The 26,538-nt window shown below is 42.7% G+C and overlaps 1 protein-coding gene across 1 annotated transcript in view; it reads left to right on the top strand.

Annotated features, from left to right (window-relative positions):
* Positions 1-26,538, top strand: part of prdm16 (PR domain containing 16) — a gene marked incomplete at its 3' end in the record, with an annotated part of 172,804 nt that overhangs the window by 134,070 nt on the left and 12,196 nt on the right. The window contains exons 4-8 of the mRNA XM_083975148.1: positions 16,053-16,193; positions 21,366-21,468; positions 25,139-25,340; positions 25,439-25,586; positions 25,805-25,958. Of these exons, the coding sequence (XP_083831274.1) occupies positions 16,053-16,193; positions 21,366-21,468; positions 25,139-25,340; positions 25,439-25,586; positions 25,805-25,958 (748 nt within the window). The remainder of the gene's footprint in view (positions 1-16,052; positions 16,194-21,365; positions 21,469-25,138; positions 25,341-25,438; positions 25,587-25,804; positions 25,959-26,538) is intronic.

Raw genomic sequence — 26,538 nt, 5'->3', positions numbered from 1 at the left:
ATATAGTTATGCAAATCTTGCTAAAATTTGCCAACAGTTGTGTTAGTATCAAAGTTCTGTGTGTTTTTGGATGTGTGTGGACTTAAAAGACACACTGAATAAGTTTGACTCAATCTGCTTTTTAGAAAATATATTCATTTTAGTTACAAAATACAAACAATGACAAATTAAAGCAGAACTTGCCATCCTCAGTGACAGCAGTCAGTGCGCGTGCTGTGGTTGTACATCACATAGTCACAATTACAGTATATTTATCTAATGAATGCTCCCATATGTCTTTGTTTTTCTGCTTATATACAGTCTGCTTGTGTTATGTCAAACGTCAGACACTGTTCCCATCTTCTCTGTTGCCTCTTTATAACTTTCCTCTGTTGCCACAAACACAACTCTCTATTCAAAGGAGCACACTGTCCTTGGGCTGATGCTGACATTTGACATTTAAATAATGATAGAGCCAGAGGGCCATCTTGGCCACTGAGCTGGAAAATGTTACCTTTTAAGCGGGATAAGTCAGGATTTGAGATTTTCCTCCAGGAGAAAGCAGCTGTTTACTTATGAAGATGATGTACGCTGGAAATGAGCAGAATTAGTGGAAAGTGTTGAAAAGCACTGCAAAGTTGGAATGTTTGCTTTGTGAATGAGATGAGATTTCTGACTCCATCGTGAAGCCCAGGCCTCTCTGGAGCCATAAGACCTCTGAATGTGTCTTTGTGAGTGGGCGCACACACACACACCCACACACACACACACTTACAGGCCAGATGTCCATTTGGCTTACAGATGATCTCTAATTTCATACATTTTCTGACCATCTCTCTCTTTGGGACTGCAGCCACCAGCTATAGGACTTCTCATTGTATGCTATCCAAAACACACACATATCCATATACACACACACACATATCCATTCATCCATCTGTTTATCTATCTTTATCTAAACTTTTGCTGTATCGATTTCATCTCATGTAGTTCATTAGTTTTAAGTTTTAAACTGAGAAGAGATGATCACTTGTATCGGGTGTAATGAGAAGACCTCTGGGAAACTGTGGATTTTATTCTGTCTCTAAAGGTTAATGTAATATAGCAACACTAAGCCAGGCATCCAATATATACCGGTAGTCTGAATATGTGTCATTCTCATCTTTTGTATAAGGATTTTCTTTGATCACCTATGTAAATAAGATTCCATGTAAGCCGCTCATTCAGTTTTTTTTTTTCTGACAAGACCTAAACGTTAACACATACTGACAAACTGTGACTCTGACACCTTGTCTTGGCATTATGACATGCAAGCCGGAGATGTGTGTGTTCATGTGTGTATTTAAAGTTTAAAGGTTGTTGTAGGTGTGCGGCTGAGCTCATTCCTCACACAATATCACACACCTGAGGTCACAATCCAAATTCAGTGACTTGTTGGCCTTTCGCCCAAATGAAGCATTGCACGGATCAGCAAGCCCATCAGCCTAGCCTCTCCTCCTCCGCTCAAATCTCAGCAATTATATTTGACATGTAACATCAATAATCTCATTTATTTTCTTGTCCCTCCCCCTTTCTCACTCACCCAAACAACCACACACACTTTAACGCACCGAAGGGTCTACTCGCTCCCATTCTCTTATCTGTGTCTGCAGGAAATGTGAGCCACGCAGCATTCGATAAAAACAATTTTTTGCACCATTGATCTCACATCACCGGTTTCTCCCTCCTGTTTTTTTTGTTTTTTTCTTAGTCCTCCTCAATGAAAATTGTATTTTTGAAGGTTTTGTTGTTAAATGATGAAGTAAATGTTAGGAGATGGCTGCGTTTTATAAAGAGCAGCAGGGGAAAGACCGTGACGATTCCTACTGAGATGAAATGAATCGCCAGAGGAGAAACAAACCTCGGGCACAGACACTGGTGGAGAGAGGTCACTCACACAGACTTCATCACTGTACTGTACTGTACACGCACAAATCATATACACTACATCCATGTGTGTGTGTGTGTCTGCAGGTATTGTCTCCACTGAGCAGAGAAGCCATGCAGGCTCAGTGGGTGCCACTTTCAGCTCCCACCACCGCAGGGCCACAGATCAATATAGCTAAAGTCACCTACCTCCACACACTCAGCCTCTATAATCATTCCCTACACTGTGTTCTGCTTCACTCCCTCCATCGGCCAGGTTGTTGTTTATCCTATTATAGCCCTAATTGCCATGCTTATGGTAACCTTTCTTCAGCTTGCTACCCCCTGCACTAAACTAATGGGTAATGGCACAGGAGGGCTAATGCAAGCAGGCTAATTTGGCCAGGCTTATATGCCCACACGGACCCCTCACTCAAGCACAATGCCCAAGTCCATCATTCTCTTACTTTTTCTCTTTCTCTGTGTGGCTTTCCTTCTTTCACGACTAGCTAGCATTTGCACACTGCGCCGGGTGGCACGGAAGCAGGTTGCAGCTAATGAGTTACCTCAGCGCTCACAGTGCTATGGCTTTTTAATTAGTGTCATGGTGCTAAGTGTCCCACATGGACCATGCCCAAGCCCCCTTTCTTGTCATCCATCACCCATTCCTTTTGTTTGCCTTTCATTTACATATATGCACCAACCCCAAATTAGCCAGTGGCTCGTTAATTGCACGTGTGGGGAAGTAAATGGATGGCGGTATGGCGAAGTAGAGGTGCAGTCAACATGTTTACCTCCTAAATACCCCCCAGGACCACTGAGCTCCAGCACATGGGGAGGTCATAGTGAATACGCCCCTCGGGCTAAAGAGATCCATTGTGCTGTTTGGAGTAATTAGTACAACTAACAAGCTCAAGCCCACTTTAATACACACATACACAAACACAGATGTGTTTACGTAAATGACGTCCATTTTGTTCAATTTGTCTTGGTTTCAAAATGCAGAAGTGCGTGTTCATGATGCCGAATACTGAAATACTGCCAAATCAATGTACAGCTTCCACCAAGGAGGACAATTTTCTTTTTTTTCACCCAGCATGAAAGGACCTTCTTCTTTCATCTCATTAAATTAAAAGACTTTTGACTGACTTAACAAAGTCTATCAAATTAAGGCTGTTATTCTTGTATTGACTCTTTCTGGCTGAACCGATCGATGGCCAGTCAATAATAGATAATGATGTCTAAGTGCTGAGCGATGACCCGTTGCACCTTAAGTGTCCTCAGTGTTATCGATCATGCTCAAACTGCCTCATAGATCAGCTTGTAGTCGCTGGTGTCAGATTTATTGTTAATTTCTCTCTTGTGGGGTGAAATGCTCACAGCTCCAAATCACAGACTTTTCAGCGACTCAAAATGAAAACGACAGTGAAGTTTTGCGTTTACTTCATCGGTTTTCAAAGCAACAACTCGACTGACACTAAGGCGGAACCAAAAACCTTAAAAATCGTTATAAGTTGAAAGATTTGATTTTTTCTCTCCCCTGCTCACTGTTTTCAAATATTGACATGTTATTGAATACTATACGACAGGTTATCATGAGACTGCATAGACATGCATGTTATCCGATGCTGATACCCCCTCAATAGAAATGTTCACATCCACATGTAAGTGCAGCACCGTACCCATGCATCTACATGCTGTAAGAGCAAACACAGTTGTATGATATTTGTGACTGTCCAACCTTTATGCAGTAAATACTGTATTTTTTATAGAGATTAACAGTGATATTGTGTTGCACCCTTTCCCTCTTTATTTTCCTAGGTCACAGTCCACATGACTGTATCCAATAGCCTCACTGTGTGAGGTATATTGTTGTGTTTGTTCCCAATGTTGATTGGCCAATTATGCCTGATTGTGTTCCTTGAGGGAAGCATTCTGCTAGAGTTGTTAGTGAATGGCCAAATTATGCCTTAGCTTTTAATGTGACCACGGGGAGCCCAGGACCACTTCGAAAAGTTTTTTTGATCTTTACAAAGCCATGAGTAACTTGTAATGGCAGCGTTATTAGTCAAAGGATAGTTTGAAAGTCATTGTTATTTGCTGGTGTGACTTTAATGGCAACTCGGACGCCGTGGGCCGTTTGAGCTTTAATGAGAAGTTTCCAGGTGGGAGTTGAAGTTGGGCCTGTGCCCTTTCTCTGTCCTTCATGACCCCCCTGTACCCAGCCCCAACTCTGTTGTATCTACCTGTGACTGTGCTGCTGTGTGCCATTAATTTATTCATGTCATTTAGTCATTTATCTTTCTTTGCTGAAACAACAGGTTATGAATAACACATGACTGTGCAAAACATTTTAATAGACATACACACACAGAACCCCCGCAGTCCGTGCACGTGTCTATGCACACACATGCACCAGTAGTTGACCTCTGCAGCACTGGCATGTGTCGTACCTGTGACTTAACACTGAGAGGAGCAAATCAAATCAGTTTGATCAGGGACTGCTGCCTGTGCTCTGGCTGTATGTTTGCAGATACACTATGGAAATGGACTGTGTGTGTGCGTGACAGAGAGAGAGAGAGAGAGAGAGAGAGAGAGAGAGCTGTAAAGATACAGAAAATACTGTGCATGCTTGAAGCAGTAATAGAGCAATATGCCCCCCCCCCCCCCCCCGGACCCCCGGTAATCCTTCTCCATCTCCTCACACTGTCCGTGTGTATGTGTGTTGTATGTGTGTGTGATTGATGACACTATAATGGTGTGTCTAAACACTTGCAGCCCAGTTATCTCTTATCTGACAGGGAGTAGAAGGCTTGTGTCAACAGCTGCTCCTCCTCCTCATTTATCTCTCTGTCTCCTCCTTCTCTCTTCCTTCTTCCCTTTTTTTCTCTCTCGCAAATCACAGATTTACTCAGCGTCCTGTATGATTTCTGAAAACTTAATGGATTCATCTGATGAAACTCTTGTAGTAATAATCTAGTGTATAAAATCACAGTCAGTAGTTTAAATCTCTGTCATGTCTTCAAGTTGCTTGTTTTTCCTGACGTCACCTAAATTATTCATCAGTGAGATTATTTCAGTGGCTGATTATTTCAACACCATGTGTATGTTTTCCTGGAGATTTCCTGTTGTGTTAGCACTACACTTTGCCCATCTGTCTCCCTTCCTCTGCTGTTATTTCCTCCCTCCATCCTTCTGTTCATCCATCCCCACAACAGCTGTCCTGCGGTTCCCTACAGCTTCAAGGCCATAGAGATAAGACGGCCCTCAAGCACTTCTTGTGCAGCTCCGCTATGGGCCCCATCTCCACCGTGGGCCTCAATCACCTTAATGCATCCGTTTAGCCATTAGCTTCTCTGAGGGGGGCCCATATCCATCCATTCCTCCATATATCCCGTCATACATTAAAGGGCAGATTGATAGCCATCAGCCAGGCCTTGGCCACTGACACACTCTTAATAATGTGTCTAACACAAACCAGATGGCTTCAGGGCTCTTCTGCAAAAACACACATATCCATGATACACTCACACACTGCTACCCCCGGCCTATTCTGCCATTTCCCTCTCTCTCTCAGAAGGGATGAGCGCTCTTAATTAAAAGTTGGATATATGGGCCTCTTGGTTGCGGTGGTCAATCAGGATGCATTACCTGCACACTGGGGCCCTCCAGAGCTAGAGTTAGGGTGAAGGTTAATATGACAAGATGGGGGATAGGGCACAGGGGGTTGCAGGGGTGGTGGTGTGTCTGTCTGTGCTGCTTCCTGAGTCAAAACAAAAATTGGGGTGGAGGGGTGGAGGGTGGGTACTTGTGGCAGTTTGAGTATGAAGTGGTAGCTGCGGGTGCTAAAGCTAGTGCAGAGCCCAGCTCAGGCCAGGAGGTGTGAGCCATGATCTCAATAGCTGTATTGTGTTCACACTTGAATGGGGGCCAAAAACCCTGTGAAATATCAGAGCAGAGAGAGGGAGAGAGAAGTGTGGAAATGAAACAATGGTTTATACAACAGTGAAATAGGTCTTTTCCTCTCCTTCTCACCAGCAGTCCCGACACTCAGAGAGAGAAAGCTTTATTGGTCCTCCTGTCCTGGTTTGTCTCAGTCGCTGGTAAGGCACAGGCGGGGAGGGCCAGCGACACATGTGTGTGTGTGTGTGTGTGTGTGTGTGTGTGTGTGTGTGTGTGTGTGTGTGTGCAGAAAGACGTAGAGGCTGATGTTGGACTGAGACACACATGCTCAAATAGGTAGACCGTATGTTCAGCAGCCACACACAGAGCACAGATGAGAGCGCACACATTAAATTATCCTTTAGTAGAGATGAGAATAGCCAGATATTCTGCTAATCCTGTTCGAGGAGAGTAACATGCCTTTTACCATCACCTATGCCTCTGGGTACAGCTAATCCTACTGGGCAGAAGTTTAAATGTGCTTTATATTTTTATTTTTACCAAATGGAGAACCACACTGGATAGTTTAGGCAGGCTGCATTAAAAATAAAAAAAATGGCTGCTTTTCCTTAATAAGGCAATAATGATTCAGTTTGTCAAACTTTCATCTTGTTTAAATCAGCAGCTGTTGTTTCTAATGATCTGCATATTTAGCAGTCATTGATTTAAAATAATAAAAAAGAGGTATTATTACTTTATCATAAGTTCATTTTTCAAACCTCTGTGAAGATCCCTTTAATCTGGGTTGGGTTTTATGTGATACCATTTGGCTTGACTATAACATAGTATTTGTCTCTGGAATTTACAAAAAAGTCAGGGTATCATATCCCAGGATTAGACTGATGTATTCACAGCTGCATGTTTTTTAAGAGAAGGAGTCGCAGTCCCGGTGCTACACAGTGAACTCTTTCTCTAATTGATCAATGTGGGATTCTAGATCATGAGACTGAGGAGTAAAGCCAGTCTCAACAGGTGAGGAGAGAAGAGAGAGGAGAGAGGAGGAGGAGGCAGTGAGAGGAGAAAGTGGAGTCTGGTTGTTACAGTAAACAAAGAGTTCTGCTCAGATGGTTCCAATAAGTCGCAGGCCCGCCGCCACACAGGGGTTCTGCCACATGCCGCCCCAGCCAGCTGCTGAGAAAAGCTTGTTTTTTACCTCACAATGCATTTTTGTCGATTTGGGCTTTCAAATACGAACCTCCTGTAAAACCCCAGGTGGAGAAACGGTGATGATAGGGTGAGACCAAGAGGGGATGACTACAAGCCCAGAGAATAAAGAGGAGTGTAACTGTGCAGCGTACTGTGTCTCTGTAGTGTGAGTGAAACGCCGTAAACGTCACAGAGTCTACGTTTGTACTCGTCTCAGCGCTTTGACGTCCGCCAACTCATTGATCTCACAACACACAAGGACACTACAACTTTCTACAGCGCAAGAGGCCGAACATTCACTAAAGCAGTCAAATGTAAAGAAGATGGCTGGAGACAGACGTGACATCCTCTGTTTTGTGTCAGCCTGCTTCTCTGAGATTCAAGGAATGAGGTAGTGGATGAGATAAATGTGGAGGCCACCGTTGATTTGATACTGAGCAGGAACTCACATGCACAGGGAAAAATTCTCTTTCAGTTCATATTGTAAACCCCTGTGGCCTGGTTTGTATCACTGGAAATATGATTGTAAATGAGGAGTTTCTGTCATTGCATTTCTGTGTCTCTCCTCCTCTCGCTTCTCTCTCCCTCCATCATTCTCCATTGTATCACAAAAGCAAATGTTGTTGAAGGAAGTATTCCTTTATTCGAGTGTTAATAAATAATTGATAGTGTTACATGTTCTACAAATTTGTCCCAAGCACCGCTTCCTTATTTGTGTTTGCACAGTTCCAGGAATTGTCCCATTTTGTGTTTCACTTCCGATGTCAGTCGATAGAGTGGAGGTCAAGTTATGTCAGTGTTGAATGCAAGTTTCCGCGCTTCATTATTATTTGCCATTATTCTTGGCATGGATGCATTAGATTTGATTGATTTAGTTGCTTTTGCTTGAGCTCAGGAAATTTCTATTTTATATCCCTGCTAGTTGGGCTAATTGCCCATATGCGTGAATGTGGAAATCCATTTTCGTCCGTGCCTGTTTAAGTCTTTCATTCAGTAAATATTTTAGAAATCAGTACACAAAAGTTTTCCAGGAGTCTTGGTTTGGAGCCCTTCTTTTGTAGTGTAACTGAGCAAAATACAAATTTGTATACTCCTTTACTATACACACTTGTGCAATGCATTAAACAACAACGTGTGAAATTGGAGATGAATGTGCTTCACTTCTGTTGCTAACAAAAACTTGTAAAATCAATAAGACCTGAAAAATCATTTCCTACAATCTCATAAAAGACACACACTCACGCAGTGGCTGTAAACATATTAATTCAGTGTATACATTTGTGTTTGTAAGTGCGCGTGTGTATGGACTCCCTGGAGACAGCGCCGGCACCAATACACAACCACACTGCTCACTTAGCATTGTTTTCAGCCAATAAACACGTACTCTGATTCCCTCTCAGTTAATAATCAACCGGTCCACTCTCTTTGTTCTCCTCTTGAGCCTGTTAGCAATTATTTTTAGCAGATTTTAAAATGTGATAAATGTTCGTGCTCGATGGCTGGGTTTCTTTGACCAGTTTGACGAAATGTTTCCTGCATCTGGTTCTGACTGATTCAATGTTTTTGCTCCTCTTTGTCACACACGCGGAAGTCTAGCTGTTCGCCTTCAAACGCCACCGACAGAGTGTGTGACCCTGATGTACTCTTCATATATTTCTCCATTTACACTACACCTGCTTCACTATAATGAGCCAATATATCTGCTCACTAATTGCCCTAAATACATATCATAAAGCCGGGTCTGTAACAGGCTGCCCAACAGTAAAACAGACATAGCATGATGGTAACTACTGCACCCACACACATAAAAAACACTCATGTACACAGGCAACTCGTGCACATAAGCACATACACCTGCACATACACACAAAACATATCCAATAGCATACACAAGCATGTGCATTTACACACTCACACACACACACACACACACACACACACACACACACACACACACACACACACACACACACAGTCTTACACACACTCATCCAGCCTTTTAACAAGGGGCTGTAAATAACATAAAGCCATTTCATTAACGAGGTCCAGCCTGAAAACTCCCTGCCTCTCTTCTTTTAAAGCACTCACACTTCCTGTTTTAAGTTACCCTAACCTGGCAACCTAGCACATGGCAACCTGCTCATTCAGAGGAGCTGCAGGGGTGCCGAGGAGGAGGACATGGTGGCATGAAGCTAAAAATAACGCAGACTGACTTAAGATGCTGTATGTGGTCATGAGCTACACATTTTTTTTACATTAGACGTTGTAGCAACTCAGCCCTTTGAAATTTGTTTATTGAAGTATTTTAAAAGCAGAATTTAAACTGGATGGAGAACAGTATAATAATGCAACCCGAGTCATAACTGCAAAGAATCAAAGTGCATTGAAACTCCAATCTAATCATCTTTATTAGTTAGTATTACAAATCATTAATTTGTGATAAATGACACACACTGTGAAGAATTATATTATCCAGGAGCTAAACAAAATCTGGTTCATCTTCATTCTGTTGCCTTCCGTCATATCGACTGAAATGAAACCGTGATAATGAACACCCGACTTCGATTCTCACCGGCTTGGGAACTTTTGTAAAGATCACACTTAAAGGGAGAAGTTAGATCAGTCTAACTCAAACTAAATTAGATTTGACTTTACCAGGATTTCATGAGTGTGGGAGAGTTTCACATGCTGCTTTCAGCGTGGCACATGCACACTCGCCACAAATGATAGCTGTGTGACGGTGACTGTAGAGAGTCTGATTTAAGACAAGCAAGTTAGGTCATTAGTGAGCCGGGCCACATTCTGACACTCACAGTGCATGTAGGCACACACACACACACACACACACTACAACCCAGATGGCTTTTACAAGGCCCCAGGCCCTCCCTGGCCTGCCTGCCTGGTTTTTAATTATGTCGATGGCTGCCCAGCCCCAGATAAAATGGGTCACATTTAACACGCCTTTACTCACCTTCACAGACACAACACATACACTCCCACACTGCAACACATAAGCCCAGCGCCTTGCATGTATATATAGATAACCAGTGATACAACTAAAGCTCATGTGTTTACAGTGATCCTCACAGTAAATACAGTGACCACAGTGTATGGGATATCCAACGCAAGGCCTCTTGACTTGATAAAAGGAAGCGTGTGTGTGTGTGTGTGTGTGTGTGTGTGTGTGTGTGTGTGTGTGTGTGTGTGTGTGTGTGTGTGTGTGTGTGTGTGTGTGTGTGTGTGTGTGTGTGTGTGTGTGTGTGTGTGTGTGTGTGTGTGTGTGTGTGTGTGTGGATTTACAGCCTGTTTCCTCTTTAGCTGTCATTAGACTGCCAGACATGGCTACACAGGTGTACTATTACCAGAATCAGTAATAGCTCTTGCACACACACACACACACGCACACACCACATACTTATTTTTAAAGGCCCAATCCAGACTCACAGTATGGGTCCTCTATGGCTCTGCTGCAAACTCCCTTTATTAGAACTCAACATATTTTGACTGAAATTATTTGATGTCTGAAATTTAAGGATGTGACAGATAAATGATTGTGAAGTTTGATACAAATTATTAAATATGTTTGAATAAAAGCCAAATCTTCAGCAGGACATGTATGCTGTTCTCTACCACATGGGCTCCATAAAGGAAAATAATTGTTTTCATCAGTTTACAAAAGGTGATAGGCAGTTTCACATTCTGTGTACATGTGCCCACAAACACCCCCCACCAGGCTAGCTTCCAAGCATAGAAATAATCTGATGTAAGGGAATCTTCACTTTATTGTCATTAAGACCATAAAACAAGTCCAAAGTAGAATGAAATTATGTAGCATCCAACTCAAATTAATTTCTTTGTGCATCTTTCTTCTTTCATCTCTTTCTTCACTGCCCTCACATCATCATCATCTCTGAATGTATTAAATTGTGAACAATATCTCTTTCTCTTTCTCTCTTTTTTCTTCTTGCTCTGTAAGAGAGGGTTTCTTGACAGGACCCCTTGTGTGCCTGTCCACCTCTCACTTCAACACACACGTACACACCAACGTGGACAGACACACACACTCATTTAGACCGCTGAGTGATGTGGCAGGGTAGGGTCATCTCTGCAGGCCCCCATCCATCACACACAGGCACATACACACACGCACACACACATGTGCATGTGCACAAACACAGAGGGGGCTGTGGGGATCTGTACTCTGTCAGCCGCTTTATTAGTCCGCCTGTGTGTATATGTGTGTGTCTGCATGTTAAGGGGCCTCCCAACTGGAAACAGACCCTTTTCCAGAAAGGATACACACTCTCACACACACTTCTTTATTTCTTGTTAGTCATCCTGCACCTTAATTTGCAACACCTCTAACAACCAGCTCCGCAGCCCACTTCACAGCCACTCAATCTGTCACTGTCACTACTCTGTTTCCATGACTGGCCCTCTCGTCAGTGTAAAACTGAATCTGTCTGTGTGTGTGAGTGCCTGCATGTGCATGTGTGTGTATGGAATACTTGCTCTGCCTACCAACATGTGTATTGTCTACAACCACCCTGGCCTTGTGTTTTTACATGTATATGTGTGTATACAGCTGCAGAGAAGGAAAGAGGTTTCATTTCCACTTCTGCTCTCCTACCTGCAGAGCTCTCATTCCAGGCTGCCCCCTAGCGGCCTCAAGAAGAAGAGCACCCTCCTTCCCTCAACCGTGTTGTCACATATTCTTGATCTACAGTAGATAGATTAAAGCTATGCATATTGAAAGTCAATTAGTCCCCCATTCTTTACTCTTTCCCTATGAAACAACCTGTTTTCCTTTGTGGGCAACTTGCCCAGGATGTGAGTTGGAGAACCAGGAGGAGGAGGCAGTCCTCTCTCAACATGTTCATGCTCCTGCTTTCCTATTTTACAGAGGGATCTGTCAGATAACTTTTACCTCTTTATATATCTCTATGGAACATTTCACTAGCTAAATCCAGAAAATACATTTATTTTACTTTTACAGATGACCGCACACAGTTTGTTGCCTGTCTTGATATCTCCTGGTGAGAAAAGGGCAAAACAAATCACTGATCATTTATTTCTCTGCTGAATTCACTGAAGATAAAGGTAACAAACAAATCTTTGTCTTTTCTCTGACGTGAAAATCATTAAAAGACATGTCAGGATTATGTCTGTATCGTTTTCACAGCTTGGGACTGAGAAAAAACTGTATGAAAGCAACAACTCTTTTCTATCACACATATGTATACAAATTCATGCAAACTAGGGTGTGTTCACACATTGAAACCCAAGACAGCGTAACAAAGCAGTAAGATCACACTTCATAAAAATATTCCCTCAGAGACACACAATAACCTAACAGTTCTGTCTCACATGCTGTAAGTCTGCTTCTATCTCCATTTCACATCAAAATCACAATCACCACTGTGCTCTGAGCTGTCATTTCCATTTTCTGCCCTCCGTCAAACAGAAAATAATATGTACCTTGTCACCAACGTCTACTCATACAAGAAACTTCTCTCTACTAATTCAGCCCTGCGCACCACACATATCCGTCAGATATAACTGGCGGGGGAGAAGGCATGCCGAGACATCCATTAAAGGTTCCTAGCTGTCAAAGGTTCCCCTTTGTGTTGTGAGGAGCGATATAAGTGTCGTGCTCTTATCAGAGCTTCCTGTGGAGTTTGCCCTGCATCCTGTCCACTCAGAGGCGCTTCTCTTTGACTGAAGTCTCATTGTGTCTGTGCTCGTGTGTGCGTGCGTGTGTGTCAAATGAGTTACTTTCTGGTGCTGTTAAGTAAAAAAAAAAAAAAAAAAAAAAAAACTAGATCCAGCTCTGAAATCAAACTATTTAAATGCATTTTTAGTTAGTGATGTAGTGTTGTTGTGAATGAAAATATGAATGAACATCAAAAGGATGACTGTTTTGAAATTTTAATTGTGTCATAAGTTTTGTCATTATCTAAATCTGTACTCAAGGAGATCTAGAAATGATCACAACAAGGCGTGACAGGGCAAGAAACAAACAGGTCAACCACATTATTTATTATTTAACCATTATCTTCTTGAATGTGAAATCAAAAGTGACCACACTCACACTTGTCACACGAAAAACAATGTGCTTCTAACTGCAGGAGTTTGTTGAACAAAGTCGAAGCAGGAAATCAATCTGTGAACAGTGGCTGAGGTTAAAAATGGGCAGTTTGAGTAATAACTTTATTCTTCACTTTAATTTTCTCTCTACAGTGAGTTTGGCCAACTACAGGCTTATTTTTGTTTCAAAGCTGTTTGATCACTGAACTGCTATTGTCAAAATTTCTTATTTTTTTTGCAGTTTCACCCTGTTTCCCAGATTACAACAATTATTACTGAAAGGAATGATTGTCAGAAGATTGCACAGAAGTACTCTTTAATTCTGCAGAGGAGTGGGCTCAGTAAATGATGGGAGTCAATGGATGAGCAGAATGAGAAAGAGTCTATTTTCTATTTCACTCCTTCAGCATCTGATGTGAAGATGGAGCAAGGAAAGAGGTTTATGGGAGAAGTAGTCAGGTGTGCTTTTGTTTTGTTGAAACGCACGTGGAACCGATGATTTTCAGCCAGGTCCTCCTGGCCCACATGACGTAGGGAGGAGGTGAGGGAAGGGTGGGGGGCCTGGGTGGGGTGTGGGGGGCTGAAAAAGAAAGGTAAATAAACAAACAATCAGCCGTGGGCTTGTTCTGGCTCTCCTTCTCTGTTGCACCTCATTTGAAGCCTTATAAATCAGGCTTCCACCCGGAGACAGGGTGTTAGCAGGCCTCCCAGACAACACACACACACACACACACACACACACACACACACACACACACACACACACACACACACACACACACACACACACACACACACACACAACACACTCAGGTCTGCTGCTCATTACGCCTATGATCAGACCCTGGGGTGTGTGTAGAGAAGGGAGGAGGGGTGTTGGGGGGTGGGTGTGTGTGTGTATGAATACTACCATGCTATATGGTTGTTTGGCAGTATTCACACATATGTCAGTCTGCTCAGAGTTAAACTTCCCCACCTCCCTTCACACACCTGTAAAAAAGGGAATAATCCACCTTTACTGCACCTGGATCTCAGTTCTTCTCCATGTGTTCATAAAACCTGTTCGAAATACCTGTCGCAGCTCCCCAACAACGCTGTGACAAGTGCGCTCTGACTCCCCCACCTGCAGAAAAAGATTTTGGGTGGTGTGTGTGTGTATGTTTGAAAGTGTGTGCCTGGTTAGTTTTCAGTGAGTGTTTTCACACATAAATAAAAGCCTGGCCTCGATCAAGCCGAGTGTTTTAAGTTATAAACTGGAAGAAGAAGAGGCCGCAGCTATAAATATAGATCCAGTTTTATTTCATCAACTCCTCCAGTGGATGTTTTCACATTATTTGCTTCTGAGTATCTATGTGTGATATTCAAAAAAAAGAAACATAACAAGAAGAACTTCATTTGCATAAACAGTCTCTTTTACCACTCTCACAATCAGCAAATACATTTACATAAGCAGTAGCCACATTTTTTTTTATTTCAGGACCAGAGATTTTCAACATAAATCTAGGTTGTATTCATTATTTTTAGCCATTTAGGCATTGTTATTCTTAAAGCATGCATAGTTTGCAAAGAGGGTAAACTCACACCTTGGCTCAAAACTAGCACAACATTGCCGTTACCTCAAGCTGTTACTTCAATCGTGCGTTGGCCTCGAACGGTTACCGTATTCATACAAACAAGAACACGGCAGTTCTTCCACACCTCCGACCAGATCCTTTACATATATATTTACTCACCAAACTTGGCACCTGCACCCCCACCCGCAAAAATACACCTTCCGCATGCGCTCGACCAGACAACAAGAACATGACCATTCACACTTTACGAGCTGGGGAGAAAAACACCGCCATGCCTTTAGAGAAGCTGCCAGTTAGTGGAGTTCACGAACCTGGCACATCTAAAAACGTCAGTTGGTTTGTTGGTTCTTCTCCATCACACCTTGATTTCCTTCAGCAGACATTTGACTGTGATTAGGAGCGCAGAGAGTCGAGCTAGAGGTCAGCGCTGAACTCGGGCCAGGTTGATTGGGAGTTGTAATTAGAGGAGTTGCTCTGTCTCAGTGCACCTCTCCCTGGAGGATTCACACAGGCTCAGTATTACATGCAGCGTGGGGGGAGAAATTGGAGCTTCAACCCCGGCTCCGTGAAGGGGGTTCAGGGGGTTTTCAGCGGAGCCACCCCCGTGTTCCCCAGAACCATCACACTCCAGCACACACACTAGATGACAATGCACACATACAAATGCAGAAGCAGAAGACAACAGACAACATTTCTGTCCTTTTAAACTGTTGCTTTCCTTTTTTTTTTCTTGTTATGAACTTCTAATTGTTATCTAGAAAATATTTGGGTGTTATTTTATCAAATCTTAGAACTTGTACTTGTTCTCCTCCACAATTCCTAATTTCCAACTTTGTGAAGACTGAGGCTCAATTTTTCTCTTCAGCAAAACATAAAGCTTTGTTATTTCTTCCTGATTTTCGCTCCACAATAAGCCCCTCTTCTCTTCCTCTCCTCCTCCTCCTCCTCCTCTTCCTTCTTCACTTCTATCTCCATCCTCCTTCATTCTCTGTGAAAGCACGTAACATGAAACCCGCTCTCGGAGTCTCAGGGGGGTGTAGGGGTTACAAAAGGTGATCAATATGTGCCAGAGAAAGTCTTTAGACAAGTGAAAGAGGCCACAGTTTGTCTACTCCCCTCTCCTTTCCCTCTTTCCTTTTCAAGCTGTTGGGATTAACAAGGTTAGGTGGCCCTAACACCCACTGACATGTTGCCTCCGTGTGTCTAAAGGTTGACTAACATCAAACTCCTGGCATTGCCTTCTTACCCCCAAATGTGCCCAGTTCAAAATTTTACATTTTAATCTTCCTAGAAGCTTCTTGGAAAGTTGCACTGTGAGAAATACTTTCGCATTACAACATTACCAGACGATAACATAATTGTTTGCCATGAAAATGTTTTCTTTTCCCTATTTTGGTCTAACTTGTCTTTCTCCAACAGGTGGTGGATGACATGGGCAACGTCAAGTTTGCGCTGGACACAGGCCCGGACGCCACCAGCAACAGCTGGCTCAAATACGTCCGCTCTGCACCGTCATTTGAGGAGCAGAACCTCAGCGCCTGTCACCTCACCGGAGACCAGGTGAGTGACATCTTTAGAGACGTCCCAGCTGGATTTGTTGTCCAAGTATGAAGAGGGAAACAAGACCGAGTTATCAAGTTGTTGCAAGAAGCGAGGAGTGAGGGGGGGAGTGGCTGTTATTGCTTCCCGTCCACCAAGAGTTGACCCTTGTGTGTGTGTGTGTGTGTGTGTGTGTGTGTGTGTGTGTGTGTGTGTGTGTGTGTGTGTGTGTGTGTGTGTGTGTGTGTGTGTGTGTGTGTGTGGTAGCAGCAAAATGTGCACGCTGGTAATGGCCAAGGAATGGCTCTATTGTGTGGCTGTGGCTTGGCCAGTTGCCAGTGCTGTTAGGAAATGACCCATGTAAAGAGGCTGAAGAATAGCCTGACACTCTGGAGTCCCATAATAACCATTATCCAAGGCCCAGTCGTCTTCTCTCCCTTCTTGCTTCTTCTGCCCCATCCTTACTCTCTCTCTCTCTCTCTCACTCTCACTCTCACTCTCTCTGAAGAAACTTCGGTAAGGCATCAGATACTTTTGGAAAGATTCCCAGTCAGTGCCCATAAAACCCCAACTGCTTAACTAGGCCCTAACCCCAACCCCGTGCAATGTGTGTGCCACAGTTTACTGCTGCAGTGTATTAGCATATTTCTCCATGTTTCTGTTTGTCCTGCAGACTCGCTACTTTTCCGACTTTTTTCTGCTCTGTGCTGCTGACTCTTGTCCCACTTTCTGCAAATGAAACACCAGTGGTGTTTCTCTGCCATTATTTGACACACATTTCCCACACTCAGTTCAGCTCGGGTAATTTTGATAACTAAACAATGAGTTCAGGATTTTAACACAACACAGGAGAATGAAGACTTGTCTGCTCAAAACAAATCCCAGGAAACAAAAGCAGGAGACAGGAGAACAAGAGGCACGGGAGCATGAGACACGATGGCGATATGACAGCATCCGAATGCATCCATATGACTCGCCTGTGTATGTTTCCACATTCCTGTCACTCTGCTCGTATTTGTTTCCTAATCCCTGCCTACACCACTCTCTCTCTCCCCCTCCTGTCTCGGCCTCGAGCCGCCTGTTCCTCGCCGTCTTTGTCTTCTCTCTCTGTCCTCATGTCTTGATCTGCCACCTGTCACTCTGTCACACCAAGGGGACAGGCTAGTGTGGCCATTTAAGCTTCAGACATTAAGCCTCACCGATAGAGAGAAAGAGGGCTTGGACCAAGTAAGAGAGGGAACGCACAGGGGCCTCCGAGATTGACAAGCACCAATTGGCTGGCAACACCAACCTGCCTAATCCTTTTAAGATTTTCACATCAGTGCCCCCTGCCACTGCCACACAATGTCAAAGAAAGAATCAGGGCACTGGTGAAAATTGTGAAGAATTATCTGACGCAGGAAAAGGCCACGTGCACGATTGCTTTTTAATGCATTTTGTGGTTTTTTTTGTACTTAGAGAATGGCTTTGCTTTTGTTTACCTGACCAGTTGTTTGGTGTAGTGGCGCACAGGTATGACCCTATAATTTATTTACAAACACCGCACACACATACATATACAGCCACTCAGTGCTAAAATGTATAATTCAACAGACTATTCAGTGATTTTTTTTTTTTTGTATCAGCATGCACAATACATGAGTTTATGGAAATATGCACACAGAGCAAATTCAAATGCACAGAGTAACCTTTTAAAAAGCAAGTGGATAATTCATTTGTTTATTTGTTTGTCATTAATGATGTAAGATGAACAAATGTATGCCTGACCATGAATAATTTAGATCCTTTTTTGTATGTGTTTCTATATACATTTGGCACGGAGGTGCTCTGGACACAATATTTTAGTTGTTTATAGTTATTATAGTAGTTGTTTTTTTGTTCTAGAAAAAGCAATGTGTGTGTCTCAGAGAAACGTTCTAGTGCTTTGTGCATAGTCTCTGCAGTGAGCTGTGTTATTTTCTTATCAGTCGACTGTTTCAAAACGACTGTTCTCACTTAATCCTGTTTGCAGTTTCTTAATTCAATATGCAGGCTCCTTAAATGGTGGCCAGAAAACAAGGCAAATCAACAGTTTACCGTGTGTGTGTGAGAGAGGGAGAGAGAGAGAAAGAGAGAGAGTGAATGAGAGAGAAAGTGTCTATAGCAGTTCCAATTCATTAAGATTGCCAACAATCACCCAAAACTGGTGTGTAAATCGAGAGCATTCAGTGGTTCTGAGGCCAAGTCGCTGCAAGTGATGAACGGCTGAGACTGCGCAGTGAGTGAGTGTGTGAGTGTGTGTGCATGTGTGTGTGTGAGCTGCGTGGGCAGGAGACGGGGGTTTGAAAAGAAGATGAACCTTGTCCACCTTCTTGTCAGTGCTTCATCTTTTGTGGATTGGAGTGGAGGCCCTTCCGACACTGTTTCATCTGCCCTTCTACCCCCAAATGGATCCATCAATAGATGGACACTGTTGTGTGATCATGTGTGTGTCTGGTGTGTGTGTGTGTGTGAGAGAGAGAGTGTGTATGAGGCCACAGTGGGGGATTATTGCGGGCCCTACGGCTGGCATTGATCAATGAGACATCTGTCTCTGAACACTGGACAGGGATGGGAAGAGGTCAAAACAGGTCTGTGTGTGTAGGCCTTACTGTAGAGTACACACACACACACACAGATATAGATAAATATAAAGATACATAAAAACATATTAATTAAAAATTCCTTATTCATTTACTGGCAATATTCTCCACAAAGAAAAAATATATTTGCTCATCTATAATCTTGTCATAAAAGAAGGAAGATGTGTTATTATTAACAAGCTATTTTATCAGCTGTAAAATAAACAGAGTAGCAGATATATTACGTGGCCTATAAAATGACACAATATTGCAATGTTGTTCATCTTTAATAAACTATTAATGTTTTTTCCAGTGCAAATATTCCTATCATGTCTCCTGCAGGGTCTGTCTAATTTTAATTCGCAACAAATAAAATGTAAATGATTTTGAGGGAGGAAAAAAATCATATTATATGAATAATTACTACCTTAAAAAAAACTGTTTCATGATAAAGGAATAAAAAGAGACATTTTCAACAACAACAACCACCAAGTTATATTAAGATCTAACTTTACCAAGTTGTTGTTTTCACGCCACTTAAATCAAACTTGACCTCAGACTGAAATAAATAGTTGTTAACGTTGAGGCCAGACAGTAAGAGAGTAAACGAAATTATTAATATTATATTGTTAAACATACATATCAATACTAGGCCTGTTTATCTGTCTGTCCGTGCTGGTGCGTGTGTGACAGAGTAATAGAGTGAGTACAAGACCGTCAGACTGTTTTATCCATCATTTACATCAATAATAGATTTATCAGGCGGTCAGAGCGGCGGCTGGGATCGGAGATGCGGGGAGGGGTCTGTGCCGCAGATCCCTCAATCCTTTTGGCTGGAGATAAGACGAGGAGGAGTGGCCGACGGGTAACAGAGAGAGCACCAAGGGGCAATAGGGAATCACTAATGAGAGAGAGGGAGAGAGTCCGAAAGAGAGAGAGAGAGAGCGACTCATCATCATCATCAAAGACGCGCTCGGTGACTAGATCAGAGAGTAAACCCAGCGGAGGAGCGCCGGGCTGCATCCCAGCCAGAGGGAACCGTTACCGTCCGTCCGCAGCGCGCCTCGCCGCTCCGAGACCCCCTCTCCTCGGCCCCGTCCGCTGCTGCGCCCCGCTCCCTCTCCGATAGACCTATTATGGGTTGTGTCGCCAACTCCACCGGGACTGAAGTGCTACTGCAGCTGGAGGCTCTCCGCAGCGCCGCGCAACTTTCTCAACTCTTCCGACTCACGGAGAAAAGAAAGGTCAGGTCGACAAAAATTATAAAGAGACTTCTGCGTCTGCAGCCGTAGTCTAACTGTTGCCGTTGTTGGTATTATTATGAATAATAATAATAATATTAATAACAATAATAATACTATTAATAATACTCATAATAATAATAATATTTTTTACCCTGCTCCTGGTCTCATCTTAAGCTCACTATGTCTTCAAAGTTATTTTCACCAGCCTTCTCCTCTGTGTTTATCTGTATGATTTCGCGTGTGTGAGTGTGTGTGTCTATGAATTCGTGTGCTCTGCCTCCCTCGCTGTGGTGACACTGTTGAATTGGTGCAGAGCGCCCCCATGTGTTCAGATGTGCCACATTGTCTCTGTGAGCTTGAAGTAGAGTTTGCGCTGCGGTTTATTTATTTTCCCTTAAAAACTTGCTCATTGTGACTTAGTTGAATGAACAGTGTTTAGACTGTAGGTGAATGTGTTGTAGCTTGATTTGGTTCACAGATTGTCCAAAGATGTTGGATACAGATGTTGTAGAAGAGAAGGCCTGGATACTCAATGGCCTCAATTTTTCTTATATATATATATAGCAATTTCTTTGTTATTATTATTTATTATTTTTATTTTATTTTATTTTTTTCCTTTACTTAAATCACAAACAACAAAAACTTGTAGAAATAATTAGATGTATTCCATCACACACACTAAAATAGGCAACTTGTGGTAAATTAATTGTGTGTTGTGTCGACATTTCCCGGTTTGCTGCAGCTGTAAATAAAAACGCAGGAGAGCAGCTGGGCTGTTTGGTGTTTATATTCGTTTCATTCAGATTGTTTACACTCATTACTGCAGCATGCGTGTTGTCTTTATTTAGTCTTCACTTTCTCTTTTTCAATATTGGTGTAATTTTTTGTGAAAGAACTCAGAAGCTGATTGTTGTGGTTAAGTTTGAATGATTTGTGATGCTGGAATTTTCGTATATATGTCTTGTGTTTTTATGTTTGTTTTATTAAGTCTGATTGTGTTGTAGGTTATATTGAATTAACCTCTCTGACACCGTGGCTTTTAATTAGCACGAATGACTTGTAAATAGGCCTGTTTGAATATTTCAGATGACAGGCCTGTATGATCTTTGCTTGACCCCGCTGCAGCCTGGGTAATGGAGTTTATTTTGGGGCAAGCAATATGTTTTATTTTCGTAATACCAACTATATTTGGTAATATGCTAATATAATCGATTTCAACACAAGGCCCTTCCTGTAACTGCCATAATAATATGAGCGTCCAGACTTATTAAAACCACCTTGACCTTAGTTTAAAAGTCTATCTCTCTCTCCCTCTCTCCCTCTCTCTCTTTCTCTCTCTCTCTCCATAGATTTACTATAAAGCAGTGCGGGACATTGAAGCAGGGGAGGAGCTTTTAGTGTATATGAAGGACGGTGTTTTCCCCGAGGGATCCATGGCACCCAACCTACAAGGTAAGATTAATGCGCGTCATTAGCGCACATTTTAAACAAACTCCAACCTGCATCCTGTGCTGCTTTGGCGGCCAGCACACTCTGTAACCCGGCTAATGTGTCGGCGACATAAAGACACCGTCCGTCCATCCAAGATTTTTTTTCTTTTTTTTTCTTTTTCCCCACTTTCCTTCAAGAACGTTAATTATCCGCAAACGTCCAAGATGGAATTAAATCCCGCATTAAAGCATCTGGCCGTAGGCCGGAGCGGACCTGTCACTTAGAATAAGCCTGCCAATAATGAAGCCTAAGAGTCTGGTCTGAATTGTCCTCTCACTGTGTTGCAGTGTGATCGGCCTCTTTGCCTGAAACACTCTGACGGTGTTTTTTGGCATTTAATCCATCCGACGAAAGTAGAGCCTTTCTGTTAATAAAGGGAAATAAGATCAAAGAGAAAACATCATAATAAACCGGTCGCATCATGGACTGCAGCAGCACTCGCGACCTTTAGGCTGAGACTTTGTGCTTTTTATTTTTCGGTCACATGTTAATATATTAATGAGAATAATATTTCCGAATTATTAAGTCAAATTTTCAGTTTTCCCCAGAAATTCAACAGAAGCGTTTCTGAAAGGTTTAGTGGACTTAACGGATCTCTAAGGATTTAAGGGATTCTAGGATTTAGTGTTTGTTTTGTTGTTGTTTTGTTTGTTTTCATATATAGGCTCATCTAATTTTATTGTTGAATAATTGTTATTTAATTCAAAAAAAAAAACGAATGATGTCAGCCTGAAATCGCTTTCTGTCATGAGTACAGTCTTTTAGCGTACGTTTTTTTTCTCAGTTCTGTCAATTAATATTAATTTCGCGTTAAACTCCATCTAATGATTTTATTTCAGTGGTTTTTAAAAAAATATTATTATTATTATTGCGTTTCCGTTAACAGACTAAAATCCGTTGGAGCTGTGGCTGTACAAACTGTTATTGCTGCAAATTGGCTCACCTTACAAAGTGCGTCACCCAGCCCACCCCCCCACCACCCTCACCCTGAGTGGGTAACCCGACTCACTGCGCTCACTACCTTTCAACCGTGTCTCTATACGCCACTCTTAATATGTTCAATATTTTATCTCATCATCTAACTTGGACAGCTGCTCAATGTCGATCCGGGCTTTTCTTTCAAAGTTCACTTAAGCGTAAAAGGGGCCGTAGTTCCGCTGTGTTTCTTTAAACATCTTGGACTTATTGTGGCGAACTGCTGTTGTCAGGTAACATTGTTTTGTTGTGTTTCCAGTCTAACTGGAACCACAGACCCAAAGAAAAAAAAATCTGATTACTCTTACTTGTCATTGATTATAAAATGGTGGGAGCAGAACAAGATGTTCGTGCGATGTTCAGCAATTCACCAGCCCCTCAAACCCCCAACCCCCTCCCTCCTTTATATGATGCACAGCTCTCCATGCCAAAGGGACGGGGGAAACGGGAGCTCAAAGCAGGCTAGATCATTGAAAAGAGCCAGATTGGCATGTTGTAGGAGTGTGTCAAAGATGGAGCGACTTGTAAATGATTTGTTCAGTTCCTCTGTGTGCACGCATGTGAAATATAAAGAAAGGGAGGCAGGCGGAGGGGAAAAGGGAGACTTTCCACCTGCCAGAATGTGCGTGTCAGAGCCAAAGCATTTGGCGTTGTGTATTGCAAAAATAAGCAATACAGTTCATCTGCAATTTGAGGTGTTTGTTGTCTGGAGGCCAGACAGGAGAATAGAGAGGAGGGCAAAGCGAGACAGTGGAGGTCCACTCACTATAGGGACGAATGTGTGTTTGGTTTGCTTGTCTCCATGTATTTGTTTGAGTGAGAGAGAGAGAGGTCGCAGGCTGAGTGGGAGCTTTGCACTGCAGCCCTGCTCTCTGTGTCTGGCTTATCGGAAAGGAATTTGAAGTAGAGGACTTGAGGAGTCCCCCGAGACCTCACCCATGCTCCCAGATTAGCTGCTAAACTGCACATAATTGTGCTTCCCTTCGTCTCCCAGAGAGCTATTAGTCTCCCCTTTATAACTCCTCCACCCCCACCTCCAGCCCCATCCCAACCCAACTGCCCAGACCAGACTGACTGAAAAAACACAGGCACGCTGATGTACGCACGCAAGCTCTTTCATTTGCGTGCATCCTCGCTGACCCTGACACCTGACTCTCCACTCCGATGATACCTCAACACCCATGTTCCTGTTGCAAGAGGAGTTTGCAAGCACTTTCTTTAACTCACACATTTTCTCATATTAGAAATCCTGTAAAGTTTATTGTAGTTGTGTATGAGCCACCTAACATAAAACTGCTCTTAAGGTGATCTGCGAAGTTTGAGCTTCTCAGCAAATCACAACCAACTCCTCATGAAATATGTGCACTGGTGTCACAGTGAGCTAGTTAGTTTAGTATTTGAGCTCAATGTAATGGCCCATTGAGCAGAAGGTCATTTATCCGTCTCCCCAAGGTTAGAAACACTGATGTTGCTACACTAATGCCCTTTTAATGTGTCCAAGAAGTTCCAGCTGGATAAACGGTCACATGCAGTAGAAAACAGGTGAGCAATGCACTGTAAGTCATTTTGGATAAACCCATTTAGTGCTGCTTGAAATGATGGATGGGTGTGCATGGCATGTGGGGACACCTGGGGGTGGAGGTTTGAGGGGGGGGGGACTCAGGCATTGGCTGCTTGGGTCATGGCAAAGAGGGTATGGCAGGTTGGCGCTGAAATCACCATGGGGTCGGCGCCACTGTGGCCCTGCTTACCTCTGTTCCTTGTGGCTCATTCTTTTTTGGAAAAGCTCACATAAACACACACACACACACACACACACACACACACACACACACACATACACACATTTATGCCTCTGCACAAAGACACTCCGCTGGGCTTTCCCCTGATCTGTTGAACTTGGCGTCTGACTCAGGAACTTGCTATTGAAAAAGCTGGCGTGAGTTTTATGCGTTTGACCTTGGTGGTGAGAAGTATTGTAAAGGTTATCAACATGGAAGGGGAAGACCCGCCCCTACCATTTCCCTTGTGCGCTATTACACCTACAGTCTCATGCAAAGACTTGCTTTAACAAGCAATTAACAGTGTTAATAAAGGCTACATGTCACTGCTAATTGATTTCCATTTTATGTGAATGTCAATTGCAGGATAGTTGTTTCTGCTCTTTAAATGGGAGTCTGTTAAGCTGTAAGTAGCACACTGATATATAGTAGATTGTTGCTCCTGCTGAGTGCTATCGACTGTTTTTTTTCTGTGGGGAGAGAAGACACTTGGGTGCCCGTCGCTCACTCACTCGTTTCATTATTCACATGCAAAGTAGATAGAGCAACAGTGTAAGTTATAAGAAGTATCAGCTGCTGCCATGTCTCCCTTTCTGGGAATCTACATCTGGTTTATGAAGAATTTATTTATGTAGATTTAATTAATTAATTGAATTTATGTTGATTAATACGAAATAAATGTTCTTTAATGGTTTAGGGGAATAAATAAATTGTTACCAGTTACACACGTCAAACACACCAAAATTAACAAAACCATGAAAACATTTGAATTTGTATTATTCCTATCAAATGTGTCTTATGTATTTCAGTGAGCTGATTTGTCTGATGGCTGTATGTGTATGTGTATGTGTGTGTGTGTGTGTGTGTGTGTGTAGATGAGCAGATGTACCGCTGTGAAGATTGTGATGAGCTGTTCTCCTCAACGCTTGAGCTACGGCGGCACCAGAAGTATTCGTGCTCCAGCGGGGGCTCCATCTTCGACACACTGAGAGAGGACTTCAAACAGGAACGCGAGGACAGCGATGAGCCGATCCACGAGTGTAAAGACTGTGAGAAGATCTTCCCAAACGAATACAGGTACATGGAGACATGTGACGACATCTTCTACTACACCTCAGTGTCCATCATGATTTGTTGAATTCACTGATGAACTTACTTGTGCTCTCTTCATCAAGTCTGGGCCAACACATGATAGTCCACACAGAGGAGAGGGAATACAAGTGTGACCAGTGCCCCAAAGCCTTCAACTGGAAATCCAACCTCATCCGTCACCAGATGTCACATGACAGCGGCAAGCGCTTTGAGTGTGAAAACTGTGATAAGGTACAGCATACCCGGCACGTAAGTTGTGCACAGGACACACAGGCATTATCTGCATCAGAAATTCTGCTGGTCTTTGTTTTTTAACCCACAACGGTACCGGATGTAAATATAGTCATTCGGAAAGAATAGATTAAAGCAATGAGAATGCAAATGCATACAAAAGCAATATTTTGTATTTACTTACATTTATATTTCCATACATTTTTTTCAAATTTCAGGTGTTCACAGATCCCAGCAACCTTCAGCGCCACATCCGCTCCCAGCACGTGGGAGCGCGCGCTCACACGTGTCCCGAGTGCGGCAAGACCTTCGCCACCTCGTCGGGCCTCAAGCAGCATAAGCACATCCACAGCAGCGTCAAACCCTTTATCTGTAAGTGAAAGTTTTGGAAGTTATTGATCGCTTTATTCTTTATGGTCTTCTGTTCTTTTTACCTCATCTACCTCTACAACATCCTGCTCTTTTCTTTCCCCTCCATGTACAACTTTTTGACCCTGTTTACATATTTGTGTTCCTTATTAATTTTATTATGCACAGTAAATATTAGATTTGACCCGTTCACTTCTGTCTTTTTTTTAATTTCAAACAAATCTTTATCACATATGGCTTCGATTATGTGAGACTACCTAGAAAACAAAAGAAAAGATAATGTTGATACATAATTAGTTTTTTTCTTTCTCTGAAGTAATTGAATACACATGAATGTTTTGACTTTTACTTGCATGTGTTCTGTGATTTGCCAGTGAAATACATCACAATGTGAAATAAATGCTAAATACATCACAGTGCTATACAGTGGATCAAGAAGGATTTCTGTTTGCAGAACAAGTGATTTTTATGGTTGTATTGACAGAGAGCAGCCCCCTTCCTTTTCTCATGTCATTTCACCATCAGTTTTGATTCAGATGTGCTGTGTGTGTTGAAGTTGATTTGGTATACACAGTTAGAGACA

Source organism: Trachurus trachurus (genome assembly GCF_905171665.1).
Source record: "Trachurus trachurus genome assembly, chromosome: 7".
Lineage (NCBI taxonomy): Eukaryota > Metazoa > Chordata > Actinopteri > Carangiformes > Carangidae > Trachurus > Trachurus trachurus.
Note: the sequence above shows the minus strand (reverse complement) of the source record. Positions and strands in the feature narration are given on the sequence as shown.